The sequence below is a fragment of the Triturus cristatus genome, chromosome 2_1 (assembly GCF_964204655.1).
Source record: "Triturus cristatus chromosome 2_1, aTriCri1.1, whole genome shotgun sequence".
In the NCBI taxonomy this organism is placed as follows: domain Eukaryota; kingdom Metazoa; phylum Chordata; class Amphibia; order Caudata; family Salamandridae; genus Triturus; species Triturus cristatus.
This window is the reverse complement of record NC_140581.1, coordinates 991987512-992013862: the sequence shown is the minus strand read 5'-3', so window position 1 is coordinate 992013862 and position 26351 is coordinate 991987512. Positions and strand designations below refer to the sequence as shown.

At 48.4% G+C, this 26351-nt stretch overlaps 1 protein-coding gene across 2 annotated transcripts in view; it reads left to right on the top strand.

Moving 5' to 3' along the window:
- FOCAD (focadhesin) overlaps positions 1–26351 on the top strand; it is a 1730079-nt gene that overhangs the window by 590922 nt on the left and 1112806 nt on the right. For both annotated transcript variants that reach the window (XM_085634390.1, XM_085634400.1), the window contains exon 21: positions 10564–10696. In XM_085634390.1, the coding sequence (XP_085490516.1) occupies positions 10564–10696 (133 nt within the window). The remainder of the gene's footprint in view (positions 1–10563; positions 10697–26351) is intronic.

Here is a 26351-nt window from a genome sequence, read left to right as displayed (position 1 = left end):
TCCATCATAGAGTAGGGTGAGCATTTGCAGGAACTGGAAATCAGAAGCCTTTGGTCTCCCGACGAACAGAGATTGCATCAGTTTGCTTAGTTGAGGGCCATTGCCTGGCCCTTGAAAACCTTAATTAAGGTATTTGAAAGGCGATCTTACATGGTGTGAGGCAAAACAAGTACATCTGTGATATTTGTTCTAATAGATTTCACCATTAGTAAGAAAAAAAGAAAGAAAGCTATATAAGCTGTTAAACGGACAAGCTATTGCAAAGGACGGAGATCATTTGGTGGAAAATATTTTGTTGAGTTATTCTATGAAAATATGCAGTACCTGTTATTTATGTTAAATTCAGCTAAATTCCTTTAGATCCACTTTGTGAAAGGTACACTTTATTCCCTAAACATCTGAAGAATATGAACTCTCAGGAAATACATTTCTGATAGAGACTTCTAACTGCCTATTCCTCACCTTTTGAATATTCCCCATGCATCAGATTGGACTTGGAAACTTTTGAGCAGGTTTTGTGCACTAGTAGGGGGTGCCATGCGACTCCGCCCTGACGCCATTTGGCTCCAAAAATGATGTGTAGGGTCAATATAGGCACCACTCCAAAGCACTGACATCTGTTCCTTTGTTTCCGCACCACCAGACATGGATCAAGATCTACATATAATTTCTTAGAGAATATTTGCCTCAGAAACTTTGCAGTGTGCAGGGAAAATGTCACCTCCGAAAACGACAGGTTTTAAATTGGGTTTTAGACAGTCATAAGCAAATGTCTGTGACAGGTTTCCTCCAGGTTTGCCTGTGATGCCAGGGGTCAAGTCACGACTCTAATGCCTGCCGTGAGTATGCATTAATAAACCTGGAGGCTATACATGACAGCATGGCGAAATTCTACTTCGCCAAGCACCCGAAGCCTCCATGTTAAGACCATTCCAAGTCCCAGGGTCAGCCTCGGTCCAGAAGTGGCAGGAGTCGATCCCAAGGTTGATTGTTGTCACGCTCCAAACCTTCGGGTAAGTAGAAGAAAAAACATAAAAAATCCAAGAGCTACCCTGCCCTGTCCCACCACTCTGGTACTCCTAAGAAGGCACACGGGTGTTGCCTTACCTCTTGATCCTGAAGTCGGTTGACGTCGGAGCCCATGGCACAACCCAAGTTTCCGGCCGTCTGTGACACCAAAGCAGATGCAAGAGTTCTGTGAGCCATACTTTTTATCTTTGAATCCCTCTGGCATGCCTGTGGCTCCCAAGGAGCTGCGAGCCTTTCCACCTGGGATACCTTCACCGGGTTCGCACTCAACGCCAGGTGTACCCTCCAAATTTATCACTGTGCCTCTCCTGGTTCTCATACTGACTCCAACTTTGCCTCCAGCTCCACGATTGACATTGGTTACCGGAGTATCAAGTCCAATTCCACCAACACCAGAGGACAAAATGTCCATTATGCCATCCAACCTAGAGTTGGCGTCACTCCAACCTCAACTGAGGCTGCGCTTGGTTTCTGTCGAACTGCAGCCCTGTCCATCTGATCAGCTTGGTGTCCCATCTCTTCAAGGCAGATCTCATACACTACAATACTTGTTCAGGACGAATTCCAATAATGACTACGATGCAGTAGATGAAATTGACCAACCCTACCATGAAGGAAACTGGTATCATGACCTCCAAGATGCCAGTTGTCTTGACACCTCTCCTGATTCAGACCTTATCTCACCCCACGGTCTAGCCACTGAAGAAAGTGCTTCCTTTGCAGTGGTCATGCGGAGGGTGGCCTAAGTCCTTGACCTCCAGCGCCCCAACTTAGAGGTCAAAACCAATGTCCTGCCCAAAGTATTTAAGCTGAGGCAAACCCCTAATGAGCTGCTAATACCTTTCAATGAAGCACTCACTGATGCCTTCCTTGGCTCCTAGGCCAAACCTTGCTCTGATCCCCCAGTAAATCACCAAATTGTGAGGCGCCACCAACCTGTCCCCTGCTACTCCACCATTTTGTCTCAGCACCCCTCCCCTGAAAGCTTTGTGAAGCAGGCATCCATCAGTTGGACAAATCCAAATACTTAAGACTACTCCCTCAGATAGGAAGTCCAAATGAGTGGAGACCTTTGAAAAGAGAGTGTTTTCTTCCACTAGTTTGGCCCTCACGTCAGTCAACTGCCAGCTGGCACGTAATTCCCATGGTCTCTGGGGTTCGTTTACTCAAATCCTGCCAGGGGTCCCGAAATACCTTTGCCCCTTTCTAACCCAAGCCATAAGAGACAGTCATGACCTGCCAAATTTACAATCTATTGGGCCTGGAATCCATTTGGTGAGCCATTGGCACTATTGTTGCTATTCGTCAACATGCCTGGTTGCAGTCTAACCGGCTTTTCAAGTAATGTCCAGTCATCCGTTATGGACATGCCCTTTGATGGGACTCGCCTCTTTGAGGACAAGGAGGCTCTACATTGCAGGGCCACAGCATGCTTCCTTGGCTTATCTGCCCTGCCTTGCAATCCACATCAATCCTATTGTTTCTTTAGCAGTTTCGTCAGTGGTACCCCGTGCAGCCACTTCAGCCTCAGAAATGCCGTCCCACCCTTGAACCCTATGGTCAGGCACAGTGGGTAGGTCAGTCTACTGCTCCCGCCTGCAACCCCACTTGCCAAACCCCCTTAGCATGTGCTTCATGGAGCACAGCCACCGGTTGGAGGCAGGATCTATTTCTAACCAGGTTGGCAGGCCAAAACATAGGACAGGTGGGGCCTGCAGATTGTCCGGGCGGGGTATGCCTACCCCTTCATAGCCACTCTGGGGCATCTCCCACCACCCCCAAAACGGATGTTGGAGGGCCATCTGTCCCACTTATGGCAGGAAGTGGAACCACTATTGGCCAAAGATGCTATTGTGAGGTTGCTTGTACCAGAAGTGTTTCATGGTTGTTATTCTTGCTACTTTCTGATGCTGAAGAGAGACCGAGATCTTCATCCTATTTTATACCTGCAAACTCACAACGCCTTTGACCAGAAGGACAGTTTCAAAGTGCTCACCCTGGCCTAGGTTATTTTCTTTTCTCAAAATCTGTTTTATTTGAATTTCCAGCTTTGACATTTAGGTGAACCCAAGTTACCAAAAAAATGCATCCACCTTTTCCCACCTACTGCTGCACTATTGGTCTGCATTCATATACATTATCCCCCTCAACACCCTTTCAGTGTGTTATTCCCCTTTCCCAGAATTCACTGTTCAGCTGAGTCCAGATTGCCCATTGGCCCCTTCATCGTCCCGTCCCTCACCCTGGCCCAGGTTCTGTCTGACCTCAACCCTGGAGACTAGATGGTGGTGTTGGATCTAGAGGATGCCTATTTTCTTATACCCGTCATGCAGGCCCAAAGCTACTACCTGCGGTTCGTGGTGGGACAGGAGCAATTTCAATTTGCTGTGCTTCACTTTGGCCTCACCAGTGCCCCTTGGATTTCACAACCGTGATGACGGTGTTAGAAATGCACCTTTGGAGGTCGGTTGTCCCAGTCTTCCACTTCTCCACGAATGGCTGTTAAAGGTGGGATGTCGTCAACCACCACCTCCAGGCTACAGCCAACCTCATCTCATCTTTGGGGGTTCACTCTAAATGTGTTGATGTCACACCTGACCCCTTCTCAGGGAGTCCCTTTCAGAGGAGCCATTCTAAACACGGTTTAGATTCATGGCTTTCCCCCGTAAAGAAAAGTCCAGGACATTTAGGGTATGATTCCGATCTTTAAACCTCTGTCCTGGATGTCAGTAAGAATGACTCGAAGGCTGCTGGGCATGATGGCCTCCTGCAACAGGCTAGTCAAACATGCAAGGTGGCATTTGCAGGCACTGCAGTGATATCTGAAATCTCACTGGGTCCAACATCAAGGGGACCTCTCAGACCGCATCCAGATTTCAGAGGAGACTGCCACTGATCTGCAGTAGTGGTGACTGGACCGTGATTGGTTCAGCGGCAGACCCCTTTACCTACCCCACCCAGAGCAGACAATAGTGGTGATCTGAAAGAGACATGTTAATGATAGATTCCTTACCTTAGACAGCGGCAGACCCCTCTACCTACCTACCCACCCAGAGCCAACAATAGTGGTGACTGATGCATCACTCTTGGTTGCGGTGGCCACCTAGGAGAGGTGGAGATCAGAGGCCTCTGGTCTCTGGTGGAGTAGGGCTCCATATCAACGCTCTAGAGCTGAGGGCAATTGCTTGGCATTGAAAACCTTCCTTTCATCTATCAAAGGCAAGCTGATACAGTTGCTTACGGACAACATCACTGCCATGTTGTATTGCAGGGTTGGTTGGGGTCCTGGATCCTGTGCCAGAAGGCAGTGCACCTCTGGAATATCAGAGGAAACTGCCACAGATCTGCAGTTGTGGTGACTGGACTGTGATTGGTTCAGCGGCAGACCCCTTTACCTACCCCACCCAGAGCAGACAATAGTGGTGATCTGAAAGAGACATGTTAATGATAGATTCCTTACCTTAGACTATCCCCAGGCGTCAGACTGGATCCGGAAAGTTTTTCATCAGCAGTACCCCTGCGTGTCGGTAGGTGGCGTTGTGCGGCTCCGCGTCAGTTGCTGGCGTCGGAAGCGCCGAGATGACGTCACGGAAACTACTTAGGCGCCACCCATGCGCACTGACGTCAGTTATTTTTCTTTCCGTGTCAGCAAGCGCAGGTCTGGTTAGAGCACGTACGCTAGTCACTTTTTGACTGACTTTTTGTCTCTACTTCTTTTTAGTCTTGACTCCTGGTGCCGCGTAGGGATGCCTGGGTTTAAATCCTGTGGGGCCTGTCGCCGTACGATGTCGGTGGCTGACCCCCATGGCGTCTGTCTCTACTGTCTGGAGCGCGACCATGACTCTCGGTCACGTTCCGACTGTCTGGCCATGGCTCCGAAGGCTTTGCTGGAGCGGTCCCAAAAGCTGCTGGAGGCCAGGCAGTCGTCTCCGCGCCGTTCGACGTCCAGGGGTCGCACGAGGGACTGACCGTGGAGCCATCATCATTGCTCCTCGGGGTCAAAGTCTTGAAACCTCAGAATCGGGTAAGAGACGTCACAAGAAAAAGTAGAAAAAGTGTGTTCGCTCTCTGACACCCCCCATCGGTCTCCGAACTCGGACGAGGGGGCCAGGGGTCCTTCCCCTGCGGCTCCGTTGGAGCCTAGGAGTCCCGTGGCCTACACGCCCTATCCGGGTCCATCGGCGACTCCGGGTCAGGAGTTTCTTGCCGCCATGGACTGCCTTTTCAGGCCTAGGACTCCCGCCGGCACACCGTCGGCAGCTCCAGCCCCAGCGCCGCAAGGTCCTCCGCTGGCGGCTCCGGCCCCAGCACCCCTTGCGGCTCCGTTCCCGGCACCGCCATGGGTTCCGTTCGTCCCACCTCCGCCCTTGCCCGCGTTTCCGGGCAATTTTGCTCCGGCTTGGGACCTTAATTGGGACATGGAGCCGGTTCCAGCGCCGTTGGAGCATTTGTTTTCCCCTGTGCCACCCCCGCCGCTGCCACCTGTGCCTCGGGCTGTGGAGGAGGGGGATGACTGGGAGGAGTCAGAGGACCCTCTTGCACGGCAGTGCAAGTCTGAACGTGAGTGGGCGGAGGACTCGGAGGATGCAGGTTGCCTTGACCTCTCCTCTGAGCTTGGATTTATGTCTCCTCCCGCTTTCATGGAGGAGGACGCCACATATACTCTGGTACTCCGTAGAGCAGCTGAGGCCCTTGTCCTTGATCTGCCTACTGTCACTCCAAAGACGAACCTCCTTACTGAAGTGTTTCAGCCGGCGGCAAGTTCTATGGAATCTCTGCTTCCGTTTAATGAGGCCTTGACGGAGGTTCTGATGGGCACCTGGTCTAGGCCAGCCAAAGGGGTTCTGGTGGATAAGAACATGGTCAGGCGTCATCGCCCGGCACCAGCTGATCCGGCCTTTTTAACAAATCATCCGACTCCAGAGAGCCTGGTCATTCAGGCCTCCACTTCCCAAAGTGTGTTCCCTACCGCCCCGCCGGATACGGAATTGAAAAAGCTGGAGCAGTTTGGCAAGAAGTTATTTTCCTCTGGCAGTTTGGGGCTGCGGTCTGTCAACACCGTATGCCTCTTGGGCCACTACTCTCATGCTGTGTGGGACAAAGTGGCGTAGACACTGCCCCAGTGTCCGGAAGAGGTTCGGGCTATACTTTCCCAAGCTGTTGCGGAGGGGAAGGATGCCGCGAAGTTCACCATTCGGTGTTGGCTGGACACCGTGGATTCTTTAGGGAGAGCGATCTCCACAACAGTGGCCCTGCGTCGCCATGCCTGGCTGCGGTCCACTGGGTTTTCAGGGGACGTCCAGAGTTCCCACATGGACGCCTGTTTGGTGATAAGACAGACAGTGCACTGGAGCGTTTGAAGGACTCTCGGGCTACGGCCAAGTCCTTAGGTCTCTCCACCACACGCCCGACCACATCTAACTTTCGTTCCTTTCGTGGCTACGGTAGGGGCGCCCCTGCACGCTCGTTCAGCCAGAATCCTGCGCAAAACCAAACTCAGCGCGGCCGTGGGCGTGGAGGCCACCGTGGCGGCACAGGGGGCCAGCTTGCGGTTCAGTCCACCTCCGTTCCCGCAGCATCCACTTCAAAGCCTTCCGAGCTTCGGGGTGCACCCCACGCCAGTGGGCGACAGGATCCGACATCACCTCCCCCACTGGCATTCTGTCACTTCAGACAGGTGGGTTACTCCCTCCCCTTCGAGTCTACTCCCCCAACCATGCCACCTCAGTTCCGCCGCATGTCGGGGGATCACTTTGCGCTTCTCCAACAGGAAGTCACGGCCCTCCTGGCCAAGGGGGCCCTCAAACGCGTTCCTGGACCAGAAGTAGGACGTGGTTGTTATTCCCACTACTTTCTGGTCCCCAAGAAGGACAAAGGGGGCCTGCGCCCCATCTTGGACCTCAGGAATGTCAATCACTTGCTCCGGAAGGAGAAGTTCAAGATGTTGACCCTGGCTCAGGTATTGGCTGCCCTCGACCCTGGAGACTGGTTGGTAGCGTTGGACTTGCAGGACGCATATTGTCACATTCCCGTCCTGCAGGCCCACCGGCGTTACCTGCGGTTCACGGTAGGCCAGAAGCATTTTCAGTTTGCCGTGCTCCCCTTCGGCCTTACCAGCGCCCCTCGGGTGTTCACGAAGGTGATGGCGGTGGACGCAGCTCACCTGCACAGGTCAGGGGTGTCAGTCTTTCCTTACCTCGACGACTGGTTGCTGAAGGCCTTCCCTCCATCTCAAGAAAATCAGCACATTTGGGTTATGACACTGGTGATTCAACCATGACCTAGGTCTCAGTGAGAGCAGCTCTGAGACTCCTTGGCCTTCTGCATCCTAATCGTGAATCACACAAGATGGCGCATGCAGGTTCTGTAGTGGGATCTTAAATGTCAGTGGGCTCAGCACCAAGAGGACCAATCAGAGTCTATCCAGATGTCAGAGAAGACTGCAAAAGACCTGCCGAGGATGCTACTCATTTCAATTGGACCCACAGCAGACCCTCCTCCCTGCCCCACCATGAGATAACGGTCATGACTAATGCATTATTATTCGGTTGGGGAGGTCATCAAGGAGAGGTGGAGTTCAGAGAACTCTGATCTCTGGTGAATACTTGCTTCCGCATCATATCGCGGGAATAGTAAGTGATTTGCTTGCAATTGAAGGCATTCCTTCCATCCATCAGAGAAAACAGAGTACAGGTTCTCATGGACAACACAGCCGCCATATGTTATTGCAGCAAACAGGGCAGTGTTGGGTCTTAGGCCTTGTGCCAATAGGCTGTAGGTCTCTAGAACTGTCTGAGCACTCTGTGTATCTCCCTGGTTACACAGCATCTAACAGATCTTTAAATGCCAGGGCAGATAAGTTCAGTTCCTGTTGCATAATGTATTGCGAATGGCAGTTACACTTGGTTGTTGCAAAGGGCATCTTCCAGCAATGAGAAGAACCGTGGCTCAATCTATTTGCCACTGCAGAGAATGCTGTGTCCAAACTTTGCATTTTTTTAAAAAATATATTTTTTATTGGTTATCAAACGAAAGTATCTAGACGCACACAGAATATAGTGGCCAGTAAAGGCCCTTGAGTCATGACGATCATCATTTCTAGTTAAATGCAACATACATAGTCACAAATGTGAGGATTGTAAAATAGCCCCCAAAAGAAGTGCTCCCTGATAAAAGCAGATAACTGAAGGAGCAACATTGCACCAATAAGCAATAAGACCTAGGCAACAGATGAACTATATCAGTATCACCAATCTAAAAGACATCCAGGTAAACACCTGAACCCCCCACCCTTCTAACCCTCCCCCCACCTCGGCGAGCAATTATTGTAACAGCATCAGAATAGGGCACGATAATGACAAAAAACAGGTCTTAGTGGATAAACAGCAAGGAACACCACTGCGCCGGTAATAGATATAATTAACTGTATGAGCGGCACACTCAACTAGGTGTAAAAGCTATATAGCAATACACATCAAGGCGATCCAGCCCTGTGTCCAAACTTTGCATGTTGGATTTCCCAAGGCAGTTCTCTCCTGGAGAGGCCTTCCTCCTGGATTGGGACTCTGGACTACTGTACGCCTTTTCCGCCCTGCTTATGCTGCCCAGAGTGTTGACAAAGGTCAGAAAAGATTTGGACCAAGTCATCGTATTGGCTCCAGACTTGGCGAGGAGAGGAGAGTGTATGTGGTACTTGGAACTTCTTGCCATGAGCCATATGCTCTCCGATTCTAATGCCTCTTCAGGGGGACCTCCTGTCACAGAAGCAGAACAGGGTCCTACACCCAAGCCTGCGCAATCTATACCTCCATGCTTAGAGATTGAGCAGCAATAGTTGATGGCCTTTGATCTTTCTCCCGAAGAAGGAGTTTGCATCCTGGCAGCCAGGCATCCTTCCACCAAAACTACGTATGCAGGATGCTGGTTGAAGATTGTGGTCTGGTGTTCCACTTGTGACAGCCAGCCTTTATAGACAACAATATCTTACATTCTCCTGTTTTCTCTTTCTTTAGCCCATCAAGGCCTTGTGGCCATTTCAGCCTTTTCACGGTTTCCCAATCAGCCATGCCTTTTTAAATCACCTGTTGTGAAGCGTTTCCCAAAAGGGACTGGTTCATAAGATCCCACAGCACCTTTTGTGATGCCGCAGTGGGACTTTAATTTGATTCTCACTTTTTGATGTGCATACTCTCTGGACCAATTTACAGCTGCTTGCTATGTCTGCTGACAATATAAATGGTGTCCCTAATCACCATTATGTTGGCTTGGTAAGTGAGCTTAGTGCCTTGTTCAGCCATACTCATCTTTCTTCCCGGACAAACTAGTTCTCTGGGAAAAAAAGCATCATTCTTACTGAAGGTGATCAAGCCTTTCTACACAGGGCAATCCATCAATTTGTCATTTTTCTATGCTCTGCCTCATCCCTCCAAGGAAAAAGAAAGACTTCACCATCTTGACCCTAACAGGGCATGTAGTTTCCCCATTGATCGAACCGGAGACCACTGTCTGGACAATCAGTTTTTCGTGGACTTCTCTGGAGCAAAGAAGGGAAAAGCAGTGCAAAAGAAAACCATCTCCCAAAGGATTGATTTAAGCATTAGGATCTGCTAATGGCTACCCAAGAAATTGCCACCAAGAGCTTCAGCTGGTATGTTGCGTTCCAGTCTCGTAAATCTGCCAGGCTGCAACGTTGGCGCCTCTCCACATATTCACAAAGCACTACTGCCTGCACAGTCTGATCCGGTGGGACAGGCATTTTGCCCAGTCTGTCCTGCAGGATTTCCTGGTCTGAGCCATTCCAAGGACCCACCACCAGGGGAGGTGCTCTTTTAGTATTTATTCACAAGGTGAGGAATCTGCGGTTAGAAGTCTCTATCAGAAGAACAAGTTAACTTAGCTTCAGTAATACCTTTTCTGGTAGAGATTCTATCTAATTACAGATTTCTCTCCAACACACCATTCTCCACTTTCTGTTAAATGGACTCTTGACATCCATTTATAATATCCCATCTATAGATCAGCACACTGACTTATCTGATTTGTACATGCTCTGCGTCCTATGGTGTAGACAGAGATCAGAAAGAAACTGACACCAGCACATGGAGGTGGTGCAGATATAGTGGCCCCAACACTACGTTCAGAGTGGAACAAACCCAACGCGGAGTCGCACGACACCATCAACTGCTGCACAAGAGAATTGCTGTTGAAAATTCTCAGATCAGTCTGGCACCAGAGGTACCCACTAGGTGAGGCTCCTGCGGTTAGATAGTCTCCAGCAGAAAAGATGTTACCGAAGAATAATAACTTGCTCGTTCAGTTTAATAAATTGAGTATTACAAGGAAATGCCTAACTTGGCCACAGTGAAGAAAACAACACCAGAATAAATGATGTTCTGCGTCTAAAAAAGCAAAATATTCAAATAAATAAATACGTTCATTTAAAAAAATGAATTTGCTACATTGCACATATTAACTTATTTTCACTATGTCTTGATTGTTGGATTTCATTTCGTTCTTGTGTGATTTGTGCCACAGGCAAGACCAGAAATACCGCCGCCAGAGGAAGGTGATACCCCTGAAGAAGAGGAGGAAAAGGAGGTAGATCTGTCTGTACCAGGCACTTCCTATATTAAACTGATGAAACTCACACCCACTCCGGTTCTGCCTGGTAAGTTCAGTAAAGCTGCACTAGAAATTTTGTACGTATATCAACCTATTCAAAGTTTACTCTTTTTGCCATGCATGAGGCTATTTTTCATTCCATGTTTTTGTGTGTATAAGAGATGCTTTTCCGTCGTATTTGCACATGGTTTAGTGAGGCGTATAAGCAAGATTGGAAAACTATGTACATTAGACTGCATGCCACAGGGAATAATTGGATCTTTATTAGCACTAGATATATTTACATTTTATTGTCTCTGGGCACCTAGCCACAAAATAATATTGATGCCTATGCAATATTTATTGTACAAGTAGCCCAGAGTCCTCACCAGAACAGTTATTAAGATAGTTTTTTCATATGTTATCTAATTATTCATCAAATTTCCTAATATGTATTTTTTCAGTTTGATAGTTTCTCCTCTCCCAGGTCAAGAAGACTAAAATGCAACAAACATAAATGAAAATGACACTGAGTAAAGTATAAGTGTATACAAAAGTATAAAGGCCAGTGTGTGATAGTTGGATGGAAAATAGTTTGTAGGGAAAAAAAACCCTGAACCATCAGAGAAATTGCAAAGTTCGTTTCTTTGTCAAAGTATGCAAACATGTTATAAACAATGTCTTAGACCATCTGATCCCTCTACTGTTCTGTAAAACCTGGAACTGAGTGCCAAATAAAAGGAGCATTGGCATGCATCAACTTAGAGGACTATGAACAACCACCATTGGCAAACCCTGTAGATCTGGCATTGCCTGACAGGCTTGTGCCTTTGCCGGTGCTTTTTTTGTTTTGCCATTACTTTTGTACAACTTTGTTGGAGAGTCACTGGGACTTGGTCAATATAAAAAAAATACCTAAAAACAAAAATATGTTATTTTGTCTCAAAAAGCAGACATTGCTATTGTAACCTCTGAATAAAGGAAGCTACTTTTTGTGCTGATGTGCTTCTTGTGAAAGAGCAGAATGTCATCACTCAAAGTGAAATCAGCCAGTGGCTGAGTGGCTTGACCATATTCCCCATGTATGCTATAGTGAGCAGAAGAAAAAAATTGAATGACTCACCAACTGACAAATGAATGAAGATGTCTGTCTGAAAGCCGCTTTAAGAATAAATATATATATATATATATATATATATATATATATATATATATATATATTTATTTTTTTGTAGAATCAAATGGCCTAGTCCAATGCCAGACCTAAAGTTGTACTGGGTTATATCCACTAAAAGACACTTGTAAAAGTAAGTGAGCTGATTTCCTTTCCACCTTGAACATTTATTTTGTTTTTTGGGACTTCACAAAACTGTCCAAAGGTAGTCTTGCACACCTGGCACTGTTAATGGGTTTTAAATGAACTCCTGACAAAAAAGATTAAGACTTTTTTGAGTGTTAACGTTTCTACAAAGTGGAATTTAAAGCGCAGTTAAGTTATGTATTGAGGAAAGGCAGCTGCATTGTGTAGCCATATGTTTTTTCTTTCTTTTCTCTTCTTATCCTTTTCCCCATGGAGAAGCCCTATCTGAAAGAGACAGTTAGTTGTAGATTCCTTACCTTAGAATTTCCCCCAGGCGTCAGACTGGATCTGGAGATTTTTCTTAGCAGTACCCCTGCGCGTCAGTCGGTGGTGTCGGCCGACTCCTCATCTGTCGTCGGCGTCATAGTCACCGGGATGACACCGCGGTGCCTACTTAGACGCCGCCCCTGCATGCTGATGTCTGTTCTTTCTTTTTCCCCGCCAGCCTAGCGCAGAGCCGTAGAGAGCTACCCCTTTGCCATTTTTGGCTAGATTTTTTCAACGTTGTGTCAATGTCTTTTTCGAATCTTCGGCTCCTGGTGCATGAGGGATGTCCCAATGTGGGACCGGTTTCAAGCTCTGTGGTGCCTGTCACAGAATGATGTCTGTGACGGACCTGCACCTCATGTGCTTGTGGTGTCTGGAGTGCGACCACGATCTGAAGTCGTGCTCCGACTGCCGGGCCATGAATCCGAAGCCTTTGCGATAGTGGTCCCGAAAGTTACCGGAGGCTCGATGGTCTCATTCCAGAGGAAGGTCTTGAGGCCGTTCACGGAGCCCCCACTCCATATCGCACTCCAAGTCGTCGAGGTCTTTGAGTAAGTCCAAACACAAGAAGAAGGCGAAGAAGCACAAGCACTCTTCACCTTCTCCCCATCGGTCGGCTGACGCGACACGGGATTCTGAGCGTCGTCGCTCAGAGGCTCCATCTCCAGTGCCTGATTCAGGGTCAACTCTGCACCTCCCCACATTTCCGGGAGCCGGAGCATCCCCTGCCCAACTCCGCCAATTTTACGAGGCCTTACACTTTGGTCAGCCTGACTCTGCCAGCATGCCTTCAGGCCCCGTGGAGCGGGTCGGGGGTTCTGGGCCTTTGATGCCGGCAGCTCTGGCCGCGGGCAGGCCCCCGCGGATCCAGGCCTAGATCCTGATCGATGCCGGTCGATCTCACTCGACCTTCCCCGGCGCCGATCCCGGTGACGACTCTTGCACTTGCCGTCCCCGTCCTCATCCACATCCCTGAGTTGCACCCGGAACCGGAACGATGTCGGAACCGACGCCAGAGGATACTTTTGTTCCCCTGTTCATCCCTGGTGTTCCCTACCGACCAAAGGGTGTTGATGAGGACTGGGAGGGGTCGCTGAACCCTTTAACAGACCAGCTTGAGGAACTGGGTGATGCCAGTGGTCTGAACACTTCTCCAGACATTGGCTTGCTTTCTCTGCCTACCGTGGGTACGGAGGAGGGAGCGTCCTATGCTGTGGTGGTGCGAAGGGCCATGTTCTCTTCCTCCAGCTTGGCAATGCGGTCCATGAATACAGCGTGCCTCTTGGGCTGATACTCCCACACAATCTGGGATATGGGTGCATAGGTGCTGCCTCAGTGCCCGGGTCTCACTCCCATACCATCTAGGATATTGTTGCCTAGGTGCTGCCTCAGTGCCCGGAGGAGACCCGGGCCGTTCTCTCCCAGGCAGTGGCGGATGGGAGAGAGACAGCCAAATTCACAAAAAGATGTGGGTTCCACCAGGAGGTCTCAGCTCTCTTTGCCAAGGGAGATATAGAGAGGGTCCCTGTGCCAAAAGTAGGTTGTGGTTGCTATTCACGCACTTTCTGGTGCCCAAGAAGGACAAAAGGCCTGTGTTCAAATCGAGACCTCTGGGCCTTCAACTGCTTCCTCCGGGAGGAGAAGTTCAAAATGCTCATGTTGGCTCAGGTCCTGGCTGCCCTCGACCCCAGACACTGGATGGTGACTTTGGACTTGCAGGAAGCCTATTTCCATATTCCCGTCCTGACAGCCAACAGACGCTATGTACGGTTGATGGTGGGCAAGGAGCACTTTCAGTGCACTTTGCTCCCCTGTGTCCTTACCAGTGCCCCTCGTGTGTTCACGAAAGTGATGGCAGTGGTCGCAACTCATCTGCGCAGATCAGGGGTTCCAGTCTTCCCCTCTCATGACGACTGGCTGTTGAAGGTGGGCTCACGCCAGGCTGTCGTCTCCCACCTCCAGACTACGGCGGATCTCCTGCATTTGATGGGATTTTCCATCAACGTGCCGAAGTCACACCTGAGTCCCTCTCAGAAACTCCTCTTCATCGGAGCGGTTCTCGATTCGGCGCAGTTCCGGGTCTATCCACCGGAACAGCGGGTCTGGGATATTCAGGCCGTGATTCCCATCTTTCGGCCTCTATCCTGGGTTTCGGTCAGGCTAGTGTTGCGGCTTCTGGGGCTGATGGCCTCCTGCATCCTACTAGTGCATCACGCCAGACGGCGCATGCGGGCTCTGCAGTGGGACCTGAAGTTTCAGTGGGCCCAGCATCACGGCAACCTGTCCGACCATGTCTTGATCTCGGAGGGCACTGCACAGCAGTTGCAGTGGTGGCTCACGGACCGCGATTGGGTCAAGGGCAAGAGCCTCTCCCTTCCCCAACCGGAGCATGTCGCAGTGACGGATGCGTCCCTCCTGGGATGGGGTGGCCATATGGGAGAGGCGGAGATCAGAGGCCTCTGGTCTCCGGCGGAGTCTCGTCTCCACATCAACCTGTTGGAGTTGAGAGCGATCCGGCTTGCACTGAAAGCCTTCCTTCCCTCTGTCCGGGGAAGTGTCGTGCAGGTGTTCACGGACAACACCACCGCCATGTGGTATTGCAACAAACAGGGCGGGGTGGGGTCGTGGACCCTTTGTCAGGAGGCTCTGCGCCTCTGGACATGGCTGGAACACCAGGGCGTCACCCTGGTGGTTCAACATCTGGCGGGCTCTCTGAACGCCAGAGCAGACGAACTCAGCCGCCGGTGCATGATTGATCACGAATGGCGTCTGAACTCCGAAGTGGCGCAAGGTCTCTTTCAGCAGTGGGGAGAGCCTTGGTTAGATCTATTCGCCACCGACGAGAACGCGCAATGTCAGCAGTTCTGCGCGTTGGAATTTCCAAGGCGGCACTCGCTCGGCGACGCTTTTCGTCACGAGTGGAGTTGCGGTCTGTTGTACGCCTTTCCGCCTATACCACTTCTGCCCAGAGTGCTGAAGAAGATCAGGCACGACCGGGCCCAAGTCATCTTGGTGGCTCCGGATTGGGCACGAAGGTACTGGTATCCCGAGCTACTCAGTATGTTGACCGATCCTCCGATACGTCTGCCCCTTCGGGAGGATCTTCTGTCGCAGCAGCAGGGGACAGTCCTCCACCCGAACCTGTCCAGCCTCCACCTCCATGCGTGGAGATTGAGCGGCGGCAGTTGATGCCATTTGACTTGCCTCCTGAAGTCTGTGATATCATTCTGGCAGCCAGGCGTCCCTCCACAAAGACGGTATACGCCTACCGGTGGAACAAATTTGTGGCATGGTGCAAGGCAAAGGCTGTGGATCCCCTTTCCGCCCCTCTTTCTGAGGTTCTCCTCTTTCTTCTTTCTTTGGCCCGGCAGGGCTCTGCCCTGGGCACCTTGAAAGGTTATCTTGCTGCCATCTCTGCCTTCTTGCGGCTTCCTGATCAGCCTTCTCTTTTCAAGTCCCCTGTAGTTACACGCTTCCTAAAAGGCATTACTCACACGTTCCCTCCTGTCCCTTTTGTAATGCCTCAGTGGGACTTGAATCTTGTTCTCACATTTCTAATGTGCGCTCCCTTTGAACCTCTTCATAATTGTCCTCTTGGTCTGCTGACGCTTCAGACTGCTTTTCTGGTAGCCATCACCTCGGCTAGACGGGTGAGTGAGCTCCAGGCTTTATCATCCAAGCCTCCTTTTCTCTCTGTTCATCCAGACAAGGTTGTCCTTCGGCCTCGTCCCTCCTTTCTTCCGAAAGTGGTGACCCCCTTTCATCTTGGGCAGTCTGTCACCTTGCCCACCTTCTTTCCGCCTCCGCATCCTTCCAAAGAGGAAGAGATGCTCCACCGTCTGGACCCAAAACGTGCGCTCTCCTTTTATCTGGACCGCACAAAGCAGTTCCGGGTGGACGACCAACTTTTCATTGGATACGTGGGTGCTAAGAAGGGGGAAGCTGTGCACAAACGGACCATCTCTCGGTGGTTCGTTTTGTGCATCAAAATTTGTTATTCCTTGGCAAAAAAGGACCCTCATGTTGGGCTGCGCGCCCATTCTACTCGGACCACAGCGGCTACTACTGCTTTGGGACGGGGTGTCCCTTTGCAGGACATCTGTCAGGCGGCGACGTGGGCTTCGCTACACACGTTTGCCAGGCATTATTGCCTTGACAGCCAAGTCCGGAGGGATGGCTTCTTTGGCCGTTCTGTCCTCCAGGACTTTCTGGTGTGATCTTGGTTCGCAGACCCACCACCGGGGATGGTATTGCTTGGGTATCTATTCTAAGGTGAGGAATCTAACTAACGTGTTTCTTTCAGATGAACAAGTTACTTACCTTCGGTAACGATGTATCTGTAAGAAACATTAGTTAGTTAGATTCCTCACCGACCCACCCATCCTCCCCGTTCTGCGAACTGACATCTAGGGTTAAGGTTATCCTTTTCAGGCCCCTAGATTTTATTTTTGGCACCAGTGTCGGTCTTTGCATGGCTCTGCGTTCCTGGCGCGGAAAGCTATGTACAAGAACTGACGTCAGCGCGCGAGGGCGGCGTCTAAGTACTCCGACGACGTCATTCCGCCGCACGACGCCGACGACGGACGCGGAGCCGCAGACGACGCCTAGCGACGCGCAAGGGGTATTGCTGACGAAAAATCTTCCGGATCCAGTCTGACGCCTGGGGATATTCTAAGGTGAGGAATCTAACTAACTAATGTTTCTTACAGATACATCGTTACCGAAGGTAAGTAACTTGTTCTTCAATACCACAGGCTAATCCGCTAGCTTCAAATTGCTTAATAAATGTAAGCCCCCAGGAGAAGTCAGTCGCGCCTGTAAACGGGGAACTGGGCAATGGTAACAAACATAGGTTAGTTAACCTGCCACCGGAGGCAAGCCCGTACACAGTTATTCTAACAGGTATTCCCGAATTAAAGCCATCTTCTCGGGAACCTGTAGAAGCCCTAAAAAATAAGGTAATTAATTGGCTCTCTATTAACAGGCCCCTTCCTGAAGGAATACAGAGTGAGGTTCTTATGGTGAGAAGAGTCCCATGGTTGGGTGGCACTAGGAAATCTATCCACGGAGACTGTGTCCTGGTAAATTTCAGGGACCCCATGACTGTCTCATATATATGTAGCTGGCCACATTGTGACAAGGGGACTTCCATTCAAGCGTTACCCTTATCATTCTTCTACCCACCCTTAAGATATGGGCAGGAAGAGGAGGGCTGGGAACTAGTACATAGAAGAGGAGGTAGATGGGGTGCTAGAGCAAGAGGGAGCCCCCTTCGTCACAGATCACAGCGCTATGATCATTTCCCTACCCATAACAGGTTTAGCAACCTAGATATGGTAGATTGACTGAGCGAGACGAGGAGAGGGGAGGATAGTGGTCACGGTGGGGCTCATGCCATTAAAATATGCCCAGCTATTCCCAGGGATAAGGCCAACCTCGAGGAGAAATATACCAATGGAGAGGTAGACATAAGTCTTGTTTGCTCTCCATACATAGCAAGGGAGATGACAGCGGCCCGAGATGGCAGTATAAATATCAATACCCCACTGGGGACGCACTCTAGTATGGATATGCTCCCAAACTCACCAACTGAGAGTGCCATCAGCTCCTCTTTGAAGATAGTATCTTGGAATGTGGCGGGCCTGGGCAATAAATTGAATTGCCCGGACAGGAGCTCTTTTATTGAGGACAAAGACATATGCCTGTTCCAAGAAACCTGGGCGCGAGAAGAAGTCAATCGTACCGGTTTTGCTACATTCTCTATAAACGCAAAATGGGGGGGGAGGGGGCGTCCTTCGGGTGGTCTTGCAACCTGGGTGGCCAGTGATTTGGGATGCAGTGCCGCCGTTCTCCCATTGAGCAAGGAGGACATTCTTGTTGTACTGTTGGAATGGCCAAATTCACATAGTCTTTTACTGGTAAATGTCTACTCCAGACCAGTAAGTATCACGCAAGAGTCGCGTACTATAGAGGAGCTTGCGGATGTTCTAAGTGAAATCCCTGAGGGCATTCCTTTCCTAATAGGAGGTGACCTAAATTGCCATTTTGAGCCGCTCTTTGGCTTACGGGACGGTCTAGCCCAAGATGAGGACGCGGTATGGTCTGTACCCCCATTGGAAGCGCCGGGCCCAAGAGCTTGGACGCCTTTGGTTGTACAAATTACATCCTTAATTTTAAAATATGGTGTCCGGGCCTGTAAAGGACGGATAAAATCTGATATCCCCCCAAAACCCACATATAATAGAGTGGGTAGGGAATCCAGACTTGACTATATCCTAGTTCCACTGGCCTTGTGGTCACTTATCAGAGAATTTCGGGTGATCCCAAGGGATGATAGTGACCACAACGCACTGGAACTGGAATATGACCATCCTGGTCTTGAGGTTAGGAGGGAATCAATGGCGACGCCTGAGGTGGGATTAGGCCTCACGAATAACAGACGAAGAGTGAAGTGGGAGAAATTAGCTTCTAATCCAGGGAAGATATCCAGGCTGTATGCCCGGGTTATCCCCACACTCGAAAAGGCCCATGCTTTAATGGAGCAAACAAGTACCCAGAGCATATATATACTGCGGGGGCTGCTGCATGAGGACCTCATTAAATCGGTGTCCGAAATCCTCTTCTCCACCCCAAAAAGGGCTAATGGACACGCTGTCTGTCCCCTCTGGTATAACACCACATGCCGCAAGGCAAAAACTGATCTTGTGGCCTCGATAAAGGAGGGCAAGGGGAGTGTGGAGATCAGGGCCAGGAGAACGGCCTATAAGCGACTGATTAGCCACGCAAAAAGTGAATGGGAGCATGAAAAATGGGAAAACCTCACCATCTCCCTGGCACGTGGGGATTCGCGGAAATTTTGGCGTTATGTGAACACTGGGTCCGAGAAGTTGGCCTCTGCAATAGAGCCTAACATTTCAGCCAAGGCTTGGCAAGACCACTTCCAGTCCCTATATAGTGTAGCTGATGGAGTACGGACTAACCCTACCTACCTTGTCAGTGACTCTTTGAAAGGGGTTCCATTCACATTAAAGGAGGTCCGTGAGGCCATTGGACGGTTGGCATCAGGCAAGGCACCCGGTTTAGACGGCCTACCGGGCGATCTATTTAAACACGAACCGGACATCTGGGCACCCTACTTATTGACATTGTTTAACTCCGTTTTGGGGGGTATGGAGGTGCCAGATACTTGGCTGGGCGCAGAGATTATCCCAATATTTAAAAAGGGATCGCCCCTGCTCCCAGCCAACTATAGACCTATCAGTCTTATCAATGTTCCCCAAAAGATTTTCGGTAGACTGATACTTAATCGCCTCCAGAATTGGATTGAAGAACACGCTATTATGAGCCCGTATCAAGCAGGGTTCAGAGAGGGTGTTTCAACTACAGACCAGATTTTCCGTTTAAATCTCTTATATTGGAAGACCGCGCTAATTGAGGGAGTCACTTTGTATATGGTCTTTGTGGACTTGCGAGCAGCCTTTGATTTAGTGTCAAGGGATAAATTATGGACTGTTCTAAGGGACTTAGGGGTTCCTGCTGATATCCTATTAATCCTGATGAGATTACATCAGGGGAATTTTGCTAAGGTTAGGTGCGGTAGAGGGGGAGTTCTTTCGGAGAGATTCCCCGTTGACGCAGGGGTCAGACAGGGTTGCGTGCTTGCACCGACCCTGTTCTGCCTCTTCGTCAACGGGGTTATTAACCATCTTATTGGGATGAGCAACATTGATGCCCCCAAGCTAAATGGTAGCAGGGTGCCTGCTATCATGTTTGCAGATGACACCCTGCTGCTTTCTAAATCCCCCATGGGCATACAACGGGTATTGGATGGGTTCTCGAACTTTTGTGTGAAGCGCGGTTTGGAAATCAACGCTTCCAAAACTAAGTATATGATCCTTAATCCGCCTTCTTCAACTCGCCCAAATCCCATGTTAGGGTCTGATAGATTAGAGAGGGTCACTACGTTTGATTATTTGGGGGTAACAATCAATCAAACCATGACATGGGATTCGCACCGAGCCAAGGCAAACTTGAAACTGGCTCAGTTAACAGGTGGCATATGCAGGATGATAAGTAGGTCGAGTAATAAGCCATTTGGTCCCCCCCTCCAAATTTATAAAATACAGGCTAGAGGGGCAGTGACCTATGGGGGTGAAATATGGGGGCATATAGCTGCTCAGAAATTGCAGATTACGGAGAACAACTTTTTAAGGCATATGGCAGCATTATCGCCTAGTACCCCACTTCTCCCATTGAGATTAGACCTGGGCCTCAGACCTATTTCGGAGGAGTTGGGACTTAAACCTCTAACCTTATGGCGCAAAATCTGGAGCACACCTGAATTATCCAACTATAGGGCTGAGCTCGCAGAGATCTTGCGCCTACCTAAAGCGGCACAAATCCCGTGGTTAAAATACATTAAGCAAACATTTGAAATGTTAGGAAGACCAGATTTGTGGCTTAACCCAGGAAATGTATGCTGCAGGTTCTCACGTAAATCTATCTCAAAGGTTTACTACGAGTATAAGTTACGTGCCTCAATTGAGAGCACACGTGAGGGGTCCTTATCTAACTACTTCCTTGGATTTAAAGATTCATACCATCTAGAGTCCGTCTTTGATGATGTAGGCCCTCCAATTACAAGGAAGTTATACATGCAGTGGCGATATGGTACTCTTCCCCTTAGAGCATACACTGATCGCTGGACTAAACCCCAGCCCTCAGTGCAATGCCCAGCATGTTCATACTCGCGAGAGACTGATCTGCACATTATATTTTTCTGTCCAGTTTACCAGAGAGCTAGGAATTACTGGCTTGTCCCTCTCCTTAAAAATTTTGGGTTTAGGCACTTTCTGCCAGCGTATAGAATCTTAAAGACAGACTTATCTGCTTTAATTGTATTTGCAGTCGCAAAATTCTTAACTGCAATGTGGTTCATCCGCAATCGTTGTATCAAGTCCAACATGGCTATATGAATATTCCTGATGATTTCAACTCATTGTTTTATGATTGTTTTTAACTTAATCAAGTGCAATCTTTTTATTGTGTAATTTATAATTGTATAATCGTTGCATTCTTTTATGGTCCAAAGTGACCGAAATAAAGATTATGATGATGATGATGATATCTAGGAGTGATAGTGTTAACCTGTGCAGCCTTTGACCTCGACTCTCACAACTCGGGCAAAAGACAATCCTTTAAATATGGTCATTTGAAGCAGAGCCCACAGTCTCCTCTGAAACTGTTCGTTACCCTTCTGTGTCCCAGACCCCCAGTACTGATTTGGGGTGATTCACAGGAATCTGCCGGAATCGCTACCTCCATTAAAAGTATCTGACAGGCCTGGGCTACTCCGGATCCCTCCATGACAGTCCTGGCTTTATCTTCTTAATATAGAGCAGGGAATCTGCTTCAAGCCACACGTTTTGCCTCCCATGAAACGTTATAGACACTCCCTAAAACTCCTTCACAGATCAGATATTGTATTGTAATTGCATTAATCCAGCGTTTACTACTCCATGTAGAAGGCCAGCTTAAGAATAGTGTAGCTGCTCTGTGATTAGTTCCCTCTTTAGCCTATCCCGATTGTACTTACCCCCTCTTTTTACTGCCTCGGAATGTTAAAGGGATGTTTGTACCGCACTGCGGTGTGCTTTGGGCGAATTTAGACCTAAGTGTACAAGTGTAAAAGTTCCACCAGTTTGGTGGAATGTCCATAGTCACAAATTCTGTCTTCTGTGAATCTTGTGATTTCCCTTCGTAAATGCATCCGTTTGCTTGCCTTTATTAAACTTCATGTGTGTAACAGAATCTTTGTGGTTCAGGCCCAGAAGGCGAGATATGTTGCGCATCGAGAACGCTAACTTGAATGAGTAACAGTAACTGGCGGTCGACCTCAAATCTGCGCAACATTCTGTGATTCTGGGCAAATCACTTAATCTCCCCGTGCCTAGCAAAAATGAATGTATCCTCATGTAACGCAACTAGTGCTCATGTAAAGCGCTCTGATACCCGCTACCTTCGGATCAAGTGCGCGCTATATAAAACTCCGGAAATAACGACTAATTTCCATGCTGTTGTCCAGCTTCTAAGGGCCGTGGCAGGTACAGAAAAGAACACAGAAGTCATGTTCGGCCTTGACAAGCCCATCGAGTTGTCTTCGAGATATAAACGCTCACTGCTGTCAGTATTTTTAATCCTGTCAAGGACAACTGCGCATTCCAAGTATTCTGAAGTTGTTCAATTAAATTGGGTATACTATACCGTATACCGTAGAGACGTCATAACTTTGTTATGAAGCGCTATACAGAACTCTTCTTGGCGGACATTCTCTTAATAATAGTCTTTCCACAGAGGGAAAAAAAACAATGAATGAGTCAGGGTCGGAGATGCGCGTTTATTCTTTTTTATTTTATTCACTGTTTTCTATCAGTAGACGCGAAACAGAACAACTCACATTGTAGCTTGGAAAGCACGCCTTTTAGCAAATCACGTGCAGCCATTTTATGGCGATTTGAGATTGTAGCCTATATCAGAACAACACTGCGCAATTTATGCATCTCATTCGATGGACCACTCGTGTGCTTACATTAACTAAGCTTGCTACTGTTGCAGATCTGAGCAGTGATTTTGACTCCGACGAGTACCCAATTTAAGACTTGCTCAGTAAATCCGGTCACCTGTACAAAAAATGACAAATTCAAGGTATATTTATGTATTTTTAGTTATGATATAACTAAGTAAAATGTGGGGTCTCCCTTTTTATACATAAGCAGCTTAACTCCCGTTCTGAAGTAGCACAAAAACAAGTTTCTCGTCCCTTTAACTTGGTATGTGCTTAAGTGCTCATGCGACGGCCTCCGTGGGGCCTCGCGGTTTGCTCAGACACGGTTCTCAGGTGTACCCGCTCTGCGGTTCCGTGTCGAGCGTCGCCATTGGTGGATTCACACGCCACACAAAGAGCACATTGACCGAGAGTGAGTGAAGCCAGTTGGGGTTGTTTGTCTTTTAACATTCGCCATCTGACAGCGGTTACACAAAGCTTCCTGTGATTAAGTCTGAGAGGAGGTGAGTGCTGCCAGGAAGATATGTCGACATAATAGCCCTGACCTCGGAAGCGGCGTATTGCGTTGCATGGTAACTCATACCGCTCAGCGCGCCTGCATTCATGAAGGCACCCCTCGGCCAAGTGCTCCTTCGCCGCTGTCATTGGTTACAAGAAAAAGTTTTTTTTTAGAGGAACAAAATTTATGTTAAAAATAAAAAAAAAGTGGAAAATGTCCAAAGAACCATCAAGGGGTATGTGACAAATGTCGCAAACGCTAATGGGGCCTTTTCCCGGCTGCAATACTTGCCTTCAAGGAAGTAGCCAGAAAATTAAAATAGCCCCCACTTTGAACTAAGTGCTGGTACTACCAACCAGGTGAAGTAAGTCAGCAAAACTCTCCTCAGAACAGCTTCTTTGTCTCTTCCATCGTTGTGTCTATACATTCATTTTTTCACCCTTCCATCCACATGCTGACATCGACTATTTCACCTTTACATTCTGTCAGACATTATTCTTTCATCCATCAGTCAATCTTTCCCATTCCATCCATTAATTTACCAATCCATCCAGTCTGCCATACATCTAACCACTCTGTCATCCATCAATCTATCCACTCTGCCATCCATGCATCCACTCTGCCCTCCATGTATCCACTCTGCCATCCATCCATCCAATCCGCGATCCATCCATTCGTTTATCCATCCATGCATCCATCCGCGAAGTCATCAATCCATCTATTCTGACATTCATCCTTCCATCTATCATCCACTCTGCCCTCCATCATCCCCTCTGCCATTCATCCATTAGTCCATCAAATCTGCTGTCCATCCATTCATCCACTTTGCCTTCCATCAGTCCACTCTGCCATTCATCCATGAACTCTGCCATTCATTCATCCATCCACTCTGCCACCCATGCATCCACTCTGCCAGCCATGCATCCACTCTGCCATCCATGCATCCACTCTGTGATCCATCTATCCAATCTGTGATCCATCCATCTAGGCACTCTGCCATCCATCCATTCATCCCTACTCTAAGTCATCCATCCATCTGTTCTGACATTCATCCTTCCATCTATCCATCCACTCTGCCATTCATCCATTCTGCCATCCACCCCGCCATTCATCCATTAGTCCATCAACTCTGCTATCAATCCATTCATCCACTTTGCCATCCATCAATCCACTCTGCCAACCATCCATTATCCTTCTATCCATCTTTCCACTCTGCCATCCATCCAGTCTACTATCCATTCACCCACTCTGCAATCAGCCATCCATTCACCCAACCATCTATCCATGCCCTTTGCCATTCATCCATCAACGTTTCTATTCATCCATCGACTTTGCCATCCATCCACTCTATCATCCATCCATTCATCAACTCTACTTTTCATCAGTCCATTCTGCCATTCATTAATCTATACACCCTGCCATCCATCCATCTAATTTGCCATTTATCCACTCTGAATCCATCCCCTCTGCCATTCATCCAGCAACTCTGCTATTCATCCATCCATCCATCCATCCACTATTCCATCCACTCTACCATCTATCCTTTCTGTTATCCATTTATTCACTCCGCCCTCCACTCTGTATCCACCAATCCACTCTGCCATTCATCCATTCATCTGTATGTTTATCCATCCACCCCACCACTCTGCCAACCATCCACCCCTCCACTCTGCCATCCATCCACCCATCCACTCTGCAATCATCCATCCATCCACTCTGCAATCATCCATCCACTCTGCTGTCCATTCATCCCCTCTGCCATACTTACATCCACTCTGCTATTCATCCATCAACACTGCCATCCATCATCTGTCCATCCATCGTCTCTGCCATCTATCCTCTCTGCCATCCCTTTACTCTGCATCCATCAATCCCCTTTTCCATTCATCCATCAACTCTGCCATCCATCCATCAATCCACTATGCCATCCATTAACTCTGCCCCCCACTTTTCCGTCCATTCATCCACTATGTATCCACCAATTCACTCTGCCATTTATCCATCCATCTGTCCGTCCATTCTGCTATCAACCCATCCCTCCACCCATTCACTCTGCCATCCATTTGTCCATCCTATCTGCAATTCATCCATCAGTCCATCAACTCATCCATCTATCCATCCACTCTGCCATCTATTTATCCACTCTGCCATCCATCCAGCCAGCTACTCTGTCATCCATCCACTCTACTATCCATCCATTCTGCCACTCTGATCTCCACTCTGCCATCTACTCGTCAGTTCATTCATTCTTCCACTCTGCCATCCATAAACCCACTCTTCCGATTCAATTCCTTTATTCGATCTTACACATGAGATCATAAAAGTACACACAATAACATTTTTAAAAGGAGACATGGTTATAAAAAAGCATAAGTCCCAACAATTAAAAAGACACTATGCTCAAATTATCGTAAAATTCATTTCATCTATAAATATTGTCTAGGTATTAATTATTTAAAACATTATATATTAAAAAGTAAGGATTTAAAAAGACAATCCGGTTTCTAATTATGGGCCCGCCTGCTTCCTTTTCTTCATACATGCCCATAAGAATGATGCAACTGAGAAGCATACAAAAGAATTCGGAAGAGATTTAAGGAAGTACAGTGCTACGCGACAAAATTTGAAGTTATAACGCTTACAGATCGGGACAATAAAGTTATGTCTTTCCTGACGATAAAAACCATAGAAAAATAAAACATGGAGATCATTTTGTGGAGATTTGTTATCTCATGGGCACAAGGAAAGTTCAGACTGTTTGGATTTCTTCCCTGGGTATCCTACCATCAGCGGAATCAAATTTAGGCGGAATCTAAAAATAAATTTATGATGAGGCAGTGTAACGTCAGCCGGTAAAAATATCCTCCCTCCTCCAGAGCTGGAGTTAGTTTGTACATATGAGCCGACTCACTTTGAAAATTTCTTCCCCTTCGCAGGTATTGTGCCCGCAGCAAAAATGTATCAGCCAGTTTCCGCTTTGATAGGTAGGGTCTTACAGGTGGATGGATCCTTAAAAAGGTGATTTAGACCAA